Source organism: Aplidium turbinatum, chromosome 4 (assembly GCF_918807975.1).
Source record: "Aplidium turbinatum chromosome 4, kaAplTurb1.1, whole genome shotgun sequence".
Taxonomy (NCBI): domain Eukaryota; kingdom Metazoa; phylum Chordata; class Ascidiacea; order Aplousobranchia; family Polyclinidae; genus Aplidium; species Aplidium turbinatum.
Window position 1 is genome coordinate 41,066,007 of NC_137475.1, and position 10,505 is coordinate 41,076,511.

General features: G+C 42.0%; 4 protein-coding genes across 4 annotated transcripts; 2 read left to right on the plus strand and 2 right to left on the minus strand.

The window, feature by feature from the left end:
* Window positions 1-1,303: 1,303 nt before the first annotated feature.
* On the minus strand, window positions 1,304-2,359 carry LOC145769176 (uncharacterized). Its single transcript, XM_082580766.1, has one exon. The coding sequence runs from the start codon at window positions 2,357-2,359 to the stop codon at window positions 1,304-1,306; it is 1,056 nt and encodes a 351-aa protein (XP_082436892.1).
* Window positions 2,360-2,368: 9 nt separating this feature from the next.
* On the minus strand, window positions 2,369-3,130 carry LOC145769177 (protein CFDP2-like). Its single transcript, XM_082580767.1, has one exon. The coding sequence runs from the start codon at window positions 3,128-3,130 to the stop codon at window positions 2,369-2,371; it is 762 nt and encodes a 253-aa protein (XP_082436893.1).
* A 3,277-nt stretch (window positions 3,131-6,407) lies between these two features.
* On the plus strand, window positions 6,408-7,958 carry LOC145769178 (uncharacterized). The gene has a single exon (XM_082580768.1). It carries the CDS (start codon window positions 6,408-6,410, stop codon window positions 7,956-7,958), a length of 1,551 nt encoding a protein of 516 aa, XP_082436894.1.
* Window positions 7,959-8,109: 151 nt separating this feature from the next.
* On the plus strand, window positions 8,110-9,507 carry LOC145769179 (uncharacterized). Its single transcript, XM_082580770.1, has 2 exons — window positions 8,110-8,551; window positions 8,837-9,507. Exons 1-2 carry the CDS (start codon window positions 8,110-8,112, stop codon window positions 9,505-9,507), a joined length of 1,113 nt encoding a protein of 370 aa, XP_082436896.1.
* Window positions 9,508-10,505: the final 998 nt, after the last annotated feature.

The following is a 10,505-nucleotide window of genomic DNA, read 5'->3' on the forward strand; positions in this document are numbered from 1 at the left end:
GGTGTTGCTGCTCCATACATGCGGCCTCCACATCTTGGTGTTGCTCCTCCAGTGACATTAGATAAGTTTAGTGGTAATGTGATGGACTCATCATCAGTCGTTATCTCCGCCTGCGGCAGATTGCGCATCAACATGGCTTATTTGTTTCCAAGACTGGCGATTTTGAGCCAACTCGCCCAGTGTCGTCAAGTGGAGTCCGGTCAATGATTGAATGTTGTCTTGCCATCGTTTTGGTTGTCTGCCACGTTTTCTTTTTCCTTCTACTTTGCCTTCTGTGCAAACTTTGCTGATTCCGAATTGTGCTCTTTTAGTGTGGCCGAACAGTTTTAAAACTTTTGATTTTATTATTGCTGCAATTGGATGTAGTTTTGTCATAGTTAGAAGATCTTCCATTTTTGTGTGATCAAGTAGCCTTTTGTTGGTCATGCTTTTCATGATGTGATTTTGGAAGGTAGTGAGTTTTTTCATTGTTGATGATGTCCAATTTACGCATTCTAGACCGTACAGCACGACTGGTAAAACGTAGGTGTTGAAAATTTTTGCTTTCAGTTTGATTGGGAGTCTATTGGATGTTAGAATCTTTTTGTTCTTTTCAAATGCTGCCCAGCCTAAGCCAATTCGGTGTTGCACTGCAGTCTTTCCATTGTTGGTTGCGGATAGTCGGTGGCCAAGATATATGAATTCTGGTACTTGTTCTATTTGTTTTCCATAGAGAGTGAGATTGAGTGTGTTGTTAGTTTTGTCGGTTGTCATACATTTGGTTTTGGACACATTTATTTGGAGGCCGAATTTAGCAGCATTTTTTGACAGAGCATCTAGGTATTCCTGCATTTTCAGTTTAGAATTATTCAAAATGGCCATATCGTCTGCGTAGCTTAAGTTGGATATTACATGACCGCCGATGGTGAATCCAGTTGTACACTTATTTTCTGTTTCTGAGATTATTGCAGCCGCTACGATGCAAAACAGGATAGCAGACAAGACATCTCCTTGCTTAACACCTTTTATAATATCAATTCGTCTGGTTGTTCCGATGTCTGTTTTGATTAGTGCTTTAGAGTCGTCGTACGTTGCTTTCAAGAGGTTGATGTATTTTTTGTTGATGGAAGTTTTATCCAGAAGTTGCCAAAGATAGGGTAATTTAACACTGTCAAACGCTTTTTTGAAGTCAAAGAAGGTGATATGAACGGGATTGTTGAATTCAATAGACTTTTCTATGATTTGTTCCAGCGCTAAGATTTGCTCGATTGTTCCTCTTCCTGGTTGGTAGGCTGCTTGTGTAGGGGGGAGGGATGCATATAGGTCATTTTTTTACGCGTGCCGCAATGATAGTGATAAAGAGTTTGTATACATGACTGAGTAGACTTATTGGACGGTAGTTGCTGCACTCGAGTCTATTGCCTTTCTTGTAGATTACAATTATTAGAGCTTCTTTAAAATTGCTGGGTATCTTTTTCGTTGTTAAGATAGAATTGAAGAGATGAAGCAGTGCTGTGATTAGAGGTTCGCCTCCTGCTTTGAGGTATTCCGAGTAAATGCCGTCTATGCCGGGAGATTTGCCGTCTATGCCGCTTATAGCATTAGATATTTCGCTTCTTAAAATAGATGGGATTTCGTCAGAGGCAGAGTCATCGATGAGTATCTGTTGCGGATTGTCGTGATAGAGTTCTTCATAGAATTTTGCCCATCGTTCGAGGATACAGCTTTTGCTCGTGAGGATGTTTCCTTTTGCATCTTTAATTCCCCAACTGATGTTTTTAGGTTTTGTTTTAAGTTTCTTTATGGCAGCATAATAGATTTTGTGTGGAGGTAGAGTGTTGAGTTCATCGATTTTATCTTCTAATTGCTTCATTAGGTCTTTTTTCACGAGCTTCTTCGATTCAGATTTAGCGATTTTGTATTGAGTAGATGAGGATCCATGTTGTTTTCTAATTTTATGTTTAGATTGGATGGCTTTTTTAGTTTGTTGCGACATCCAGTTCGGTTGGTCTTGGTGCATATTTCTGGGAAGAACAGCTTCTGATTCTTCCCGTAGTCCTACGGTTATAGCTTCTTGAATGGACTCTGGGTCTGTCATTTGCTGTAAAGTGGCATATCTGTTTTGTAAATTTACTTGGAAGTGTTCAGCGACTTCTTGTTGTTTCATAAGGTGAGGTCTCTGGATTGGTTTCTGCTTCTGCTTCTGAGGCCATGAGAAGCTTATTCTGAATTTTGTACGTATCATTCTGTGGTCTGATATGTCGGGAGTGTTCAAGGTAGAGCTGTTCAGGACGTTTAGTCTAGAAGACGAGGTGCGTGATAGGATAAAGTCTATTTGGTTTTTTGTCTTCCCATCAGGAGAGGTCCAAGTAAACAACATTTTCTTTTTCTATTGGAACCATGTGTTAGTGACTTGGAGGTTGTTTTTTACGCAGAACTGGCCCAGTAGTTCGCCTCTTGTATTTCCGATCGCCAGAGTGTGTTTTCCAATTGATGAGGGGAATGTTTTATGTAGTTGACCTAGTTTGCAGTTGAAGTCTCCCATAATGAAGAGGTGATCTCTTTTTGGTACGTTGTCAATGATAGCTTGGATTTTGTCATATAGTTCTTGGACTTCCTCATCGAGGTGGAATGAGGTAGGGAAATAGCACTGTATGAGAACTAGTTTTGAGAATTTTCCTTGAAGACGTAACACAGCAAGTCTGTCAGATATAGGTTGGTATCCTTCCACAAAGGGAGCATAGGATTTGTGTACCAGGAAGCCGACTCCGTTAGATCGAGAGGTTTCATTACTTGATAGGAACAGTTTGTGATTAGAGGTGTTATGAGTTGTAATTTGGCTTTTCATGACTTTGGTTTCAGCTAGGCCGACCACATCCCAATTCACATTTTCGAGCTCATGGAACATTGTTTCAAGTGCGTGACTGTTTAAGTCATTGATTGTCCTTGGGTTGTATGTGCATAGGTTGAAAATTTGTTTATTTTTCTTCTTGTTTCCTCTGTTCACTTGTCTTACATCAGTCCGAGGCTGCTGATGCAAACCCCTGGTCGTACCTGTCACATCAGTTTGGGGCTGCTGATGTGCCCTCCTGGTCGACATGCGAGGATCCGGAGGTAGCCTCCTCTTAGTTGCGATACTATTGGTTGACATACAGTATTATTTCATGTGATTTCACGAGCCGTACTGCTTCCATGCTGGCTCATGGCAGGTTGGAAGAGAGTGGTTTGATTTTGTGACACCATCACTAGGAGATAGTCTTACTGGACTAGAGGGCTCTCCTGCCCTGGTCGAGGGACTACGTTTTGTCTGGCCTCTACGTTTCGACCAACCTGGCATGGGTGACCCTACCAGGAGCAGATGCTCCTGCCAGTACAGCTTTAGAGGTCATCGAGCCACTGAAACTCTCTCACCGCGTTAAGGTAGTAGTCCAAGAAAGAGAAATAAACTCTAAGTATAATGTGATGGACTACTTAGAGTTTAAACGTAAATTTACAAAATTTGTTGCGAATGTCTACCAGGACGACGATGTGCGCATGTCGTACCTGCAGTCTCTGTGTGTTGGAGAGACAGGTAGGGCAATTCGTGGTCTAGGCTGTCATGTCGATAGAAGTCTGGCTTATCAGACAGCGTGGAACAGGTTAGACCAAAGGTTTGGTAGTCATGACCTTTTGATGGCACAGGTGCGTCAGGAGATGCTTAACGGACCTGCCATCAAGACATATGATTCGTCAGCCCTAAATAGTCTACGTGACAAAATGTTTGAATGCGAATAGAGTTATCTCAGTCTTGGTTGTTTAGATAGTTTAGGCAGTCATGAGGTAATCCATAAATTGTTCAGTCGCTTGCCTGAACAACTTCAAAGGGATTTTGTTCCCTTGTACAGAAAGGGACGAGGTAGTTTTCGTCAGTTAAGAGAGTTGGTAGATAGTGCTGCTGCGGACGCTGAGTGTGCTCTTGGAAAGAAGCTGTACCAGCTGGACCTCAAACCACCTGGAAGAGCAAAAACTTCCAGAGACCAGCATTCCAGTAATCATTTTAATAAACGTGTAACAGTAAGTGCTGTGAAAGAAGTCCACTCAGGTTTACCGAGGGCAGAAGGAAAATGCTACATATGTGATGGTGGACATATACTGTTAAGCTATGCTGTTTTTAAACAGAAGTCAGTAAATGAAAGAAACGATATTGTCAAAAGTCTCAAGTTGTGCTTCAACTGTTTGTTACCAGGTCATCGTGTGGGTGATTGTTATTCCAAACAGAGATGTCAAGAGTGTGGCAAGCGACACCATAGCTTACTGCACTTTCAGAGACATCAAAGAGAAGTGAGGAGTGTTGATGACAGTAGCCCTGAAACTAATGACAATGTGTTAGTGGCGTGTAACTCTTGTCCAAGTTCTGTTGATGGACTGGGCAGGAAATTGCATAAGGTGGTTCCTGTAAGAGTGTGGCTGCATGATCCAGCAAAGGCTGTGCATTAGGGTGGATCGATTTAGGTGGGTAAAACATTTTTTTCCTCATTTTGCTTAGCTTTGGGTTGGAAAACTTGCCATTGGTTGTATAGAACACTGTGTAAAAAGTTTATTTTGATCGAACAAATTTTTGATCTGCCACCAGCCACTTGAAAATTTATTATTTCCTTCTACATTAGGGTAGATCAATTTAGGGGGTGTAAAACTTTTTTCCTCATTTTGCTTAGCTTGGGCAGCCAAAACTTGCCATTGGGTGTATAGAACACTGTGCTAAAAATATATTCCGATCGAATAAATTTTTAATCTGCAACCAGGCCATTACTTATCGACTAAAAACGCAAAAATACATGCAAATGTATTTGAATTTGAGGTTAGCATAGAGATTTATTGCAATGCAATGGAAATGATAATATGTATCAAACTTCCTCGCTTTAGATGACATAGTCACGTTTCGATTCGAACTTGGGCATTTCTTGTCGTGATTCAATGCGTGAGGGTATAAATCCATCTCGCGAATTAATCCCAAGTTGGTGACGGAAGCTTTAGCGGCGGTGTGCGGGGTTAATTCACGAGATGGATTTATACGCTCACGCACTGAATCACGACAAGAAATGCCCAAGTTCGACTTTCGTGCGACTAACTCTCAAGCAACCATTTCACGAATGACCAGAATAGATATCAATATCTCAAACTCACGTATGCAGTACTGTGACGCAATAGTGAAAGACATTGTCACGCAATTCAAACAGGTGTTCAAAGCTGGTGATCCAATGTTTCATGTTTAAACAGGTTTCAAACTGAAACAGGTTTAAACAGGTTCAGAACTGAAGATGCACTGAATAAGTGCGAAATATATTTTCTGTAACATCTACTGACAACTGATCCCTGTTACCTTAGCAATTGAGGTTTTAGCTTTAAACAGGTTTGACACAAGTCTTACGAACGATGGTGCAATTTTGGCACATTTTGAGGAAAATTTCCATGACGTAATACGCTAAGATTCAGTAGACCTGAACGGTTTTTATATGACGTTTGATTAGGTGAACAATTGTCTGGAACAATGTCGTCAGATCACTTTCTAATTTTGTACAACTGTTTTTAGTAGTAATTGGCAAGTTTTCCAACCCCAAGCTAATAAAATTTTTATAAAAAGTGTTTTCACTCCACCCTACTGTGCATACTTGGGCCTATATGGATGAGGGGTCGGAAGCAACTTTGTGCACCCGTGCACTTGCTGAGAAGCTTTGCGCTCCTTTGTCCAAGGCTAAGGTGAAAATATGCATGGCTAATGCTGTGTCAGAAGCTTCGTGGCAGATGAATAACCTGCATATAAGAGGAGTTAACGAGTCAGAGGTATTTCAAGCTAACAGAGTGTTGGTACAGGGTTCCATCGTGAATGTAAGGTCTAGTATCCCCCATCAATGAATTTGCGAAAATGTTTCCACACTTCGAAGATTTGTCATTCCCTAAGATGGAGGTAAATGAAGTTGAATTGTTGCTTGGTCAGGATGTACAAAACGCATTTCGTGTCACAGAACTGCGTTATGGTGATACGGACCAGCCATTCGGCTTTCATACGGCCCTAGGTTGGGCTTTGTGGGGAGTTGACAAAGTGACACCCGGTTGTTACTCTGACCAAGTATGTGTTAGTTTTATCAGTGAGTTAAGCCTGCCAGATGAGTCTTGCCAGCAAGTCTTGCAAATAATGGACCAAGATTTCAAGGACCTTGACCTTCCCCAGAATGCTTGTCTTTCACGAGAAGACAAACACTCGGTCAAGATTATGGAAGAGTCTGTGAAGAAAGTGGGAGATCACTACCAGGTAGCGTTACCATGGAGGAAGGAAAGGGTAGATCTCAAAAATAACAGAAAGTTGGCAGAGAAACGTTTAGCTGGTTTAAGAAGAAAGTTAGAGGCTGATCCAGAAGTGTGTCAAAAATATTGTGAAAAAAATGAATGAAATGATTGAAAATGAGTATTGTGAACTTGTCCCATTGACTGATTCTCCTCCAGAAGGAAAAATCTCGTATGTCCCACACCACTGCACATCATTGTTAACAAAGTTTCGTGTAGTTTTTGATTGCAGTGCGAAGTGGAATGGTTCTTCTCTTAATGATGGGCTTTTTCAAGGCCCAGATTTAACTAATAATCTTGTAGGTGTTTTGATGCGTTTCAGACAGGAACCCATTGCTGTTGTGGCAGATGTCACAAGCATGTTCTTCCAGGTTTTCGTAGATGAAAAGGACCGTGATGCCTTGAGGTTTCTTTGGTTCCCAGACCATGATCTGACTCAACCTCCAGCTGAATATCGGATGAGGGTGCATCTGTTCGGAGCGACTTCATCGCCATCAGTTGCTGCATTCGCCCTACGAAGGACAGCTGAGGAGAACCTCACAAACTTTGGTCAAGACACAGTTAAGACTGCTTTTAACAATTTTTATGTAGACGATATGTGTAAATCTTGTACAACAGTGCAAAAGGCAGTGAGACTAGTTAATGAACTGCAAGAGCTTTTGAGTAGTGGTGGTTTTAAATTAACAAAATTTCTTTCCAATAACAAGCAGGTGTTAAGCTCAATTCCATCCAAGGACCATGCTTCAGGCGTTTTCGATTTGGAGCAACGTGAACTTCCAACCCAGAAGGCTTTGGGTGTCTACTGGGATGCTGAAAGTGATAGTTTAAAGGTGAAGGTAAATATAAAAGAAAAACCGTGTACTCGACGAGGGCTCCTATCAATGATTTCACAGACATACAATCCTCTAGGGTTTCTCCAACCATTCATGTTGCCTGCTAGGAAATTGTTACAAGAGGCCTGCCGCTTGAAATTGGCGTGGGATGAACCTTTACCGGCCGTGGGGGGTGGAAAAGATAGTTGGGAAAAATGGGTGCAGGCACTCCCTAGTTTAGAGGCGGTGTCTCTTGCAAGGAGCTTCACGCTCCAAGATCGTGTGGTTGACTACATTGAGTTGCACATTTTTACTGATGCTTCCACCACTGGGTATGGTGCATGTGCTTATTTACGTATAGTATATGTTGATACTTTCATTGATTGTGTTTTTGTGATGGGGAAGTCCAGGATAGCTCCCTTAAAACCCGTTAGTGTTCCCCGATTGGAGCTTATTGCTGCTGTTCTTGGTGCTAAACTTGGTAAAATGATTTGTAGTGAATTAGAGTATTCTTTGAGTAGTGTTGTGTTTTGGACTGACGTCACCGTAGTTTTAAGGTATTTGCATAATTCTACCAGTCGCTTTCAAACGTTTGTAGCTAACAGACTGGAATTATTACATACTCTTACGTCAGTGCAGCAATGGCGTTACGTGCCCACCGACCAAAATCCCGCTGATATAGCGTCGCGCGGTATGGCGCCCTCTAAGGTGTCCAATGCAGACATGTGGTTTCGTGGTCCCAAATTTCTACGGGCGCGCGAAAACGAATGGCCAGGACAGCCAGATTTTGTGAACAATATCGAACAATGTGATGCTGAAGTGAAGGTTTGTTCCACAACTGTCTGATCCATCAAGTGACTCGATCCATCAATTACTGCGGTACTATTCAGACTTCAGTCGTCTTCGACGCACGTGTGCCTGGTTATTACGCTTTAAGAAGTTTCTGATGTGGAAAGCTAAATCAGCTCGTGATGCTCCCAAGTGTGGTCTGTTGAGTATGGAAGAATTAACAGAAGCTACGTCCGTGAATATCAAAGCTGTTCAAGTTGAAGCCTTTTCCGACGTGATGCAGACGCTTTACAATCACCAAAGTTTTGATGCCCCGTTTGTCCAAGTAGAAGAAGCTCAAATAAAGAAATGTGCCAATTTGCGAACTGTTCAGTTGCTCAATCCGTATCTTGTCGATGGGGTGCTTCGCGGAGGCGGCCGGTTTCAAAGATCTCCGCTGACAGATGAAGAAAAACATCCCATTTTGCTCCCAAGTGATCATCCAGTTACCGCTCTCCTTATTTTGACGTGTTATCAACGAGAAGGACACATGGGAACCCCTCATGTGTTGTCTTCGCTAAACAAAACCTACTGGATTCTGAAAGGAAGATCCACCGTGAAGAGAGTGCTACGTTCGTGTCTCAATTGCAAGTTTTGGGCGGCGAAAGCAGGTCAGCAACAAATGGGTAATCTGCCTGCTCACAGAGTGACGCCGAGCCCCCCCTTCAGCGCTTGTGGGACCGATTTAATGGGTCCATTGCATGTAAAAATCGGAAGAAGCTATGTGAATCGATATGTTTGTATTTTTAACTGTTTAGCCAGCAGAGCTGTTCACCTCGAAATAGTTCAATCATTGGACCTGACTGCGTTCATACAAGCCTTTTGACGATTTTGCAACCGAAGAACAACCAAGGTTCGTGATGTTTACAATGATAATGGTGGCAATTTCGTTGCAGCTAATCGCGAATTGAACCAATGTATCAAGCTTTGGAAAAGCAAGAATTTTCAAGATGCCATGTTACAAGAAGGCATCAACTGGCATTTCGGGCCTCCTCTGGCCTCACATCAAAACGGTTTTACTGAAGCCTTTTTCCGTATTGTCAGGAAAATCTTTCGTTCGGTTGTCGGAGAAGCTACACTAGAAGAATTCGACTTACTAACCTTGGCAACAGAGGTTGAAAGAATTTTAAACAACAGACCAATTACCAAGCTTGCCGCGACCCCAGATGATTTAGCAGCTTTGACCCCCAGTATAATCTTTACTGGAACCTTATGCAAAGGAGTTGCCCCAGGTGTGTTCATGAAGGCTGATGCGTACCGCAGATCGTGGAAAAAGACACAATACTTAGCAGATGTATTTTGGGATCGATGGTTACAGGACTATTTATCGCTGCTGCAGCCACGCCAGAAATGGTTTGGCACGTCTCGTAATTTGCGCCCAGGTGATCTTGTTTTAGTTGTGAACGAATCGGTCAAGCGTGGTTGTTGGCCGAAGGGTGTGGTCGAGGCCATAATGCCTGACAGTAATAATTTGGTTCGAAGAGTGAGAGTTCGAATGGCTCACTCAACCCTCGTAAGAGATATTCGTAAACTTTGTTTGTTAGAAGGTTTCGCTGACGAACAGTAAGTTTCTCATTTCGTGTGCATGTTTTTGTTTAGTTTACTGGTGTATTTTGAATTGTTTTTTTTGTTGTTTAGAAGCAACAACGACGTTTAAGCATAATGTAGAGGCGTACTTGAGTTTAAGCCTTTCATTGATACGTTTAGCTACATCAAGTTTTATGTAATTTCAAAGTTAGTCGTTGGATAGTCTGTATTCGTACTCGATTTCGTGATTGCATTTGATTTCGACTTTCGTGCTCATGCACGGTCTGCTATTTGTGTTATTTTCGCTTGCCTGTCGCCTACTGTACTGTTTGGAAGTTTGCTCGTGTGCCAGTGTCAATTTATCTCTCGTGTGGCATCGTCCTTAGTCAAAAAACGTTCGTTAGCAACTTACGTTTTTGTGGGGAGAATGTTGAGGACGATTCCTATCATTTCATGTTTTCCCCTTTTTGTTTACAATTTATTCTTACTTGAACCTGTGTGACAATGTAGCACAACAAAGTTGCTGATCTCTTGTGCTTTCTTTTCATGTGGTGTTCGGTCGCAAGGTGGACGGTAAGAAAACTTTAGTTTAAATTGCTTCCTATTGGTTAGTTACTGTTAAAATTATGCTGTTTATCACTTGTTAATTACTTTCTGGTCCAATTACAATTTTCATGCTGACTGTAGTTTTTACTTGTGGTGAGAGTCAGGCTAGACTGGTAGGTTAGCGATATAACTCAGCCATCCACCGAGCGGGATGCTACACAACATAACAATGATCGAAAAATACTGGTAAAGTTGTAACTACGCATTTCATTCAAAAGTTTGTTTACTTTTACTGTAGGTTGATAATTTTTTTATTTTAGTTGTAAAAATGGCCCCCCTCAAAGTGACAAAACGAAAAACTACTCGTTTTTCCTTTACAATGTTATGCTAGGGGAGAAAGTAGTCCGATTTCCCCCCACCCTCTCGAAGCCCCTGGTGACGGTACTTGTCGACAGTGGGACTGTCATGCTCTGAAAAGAGCGGTTCTCGTGT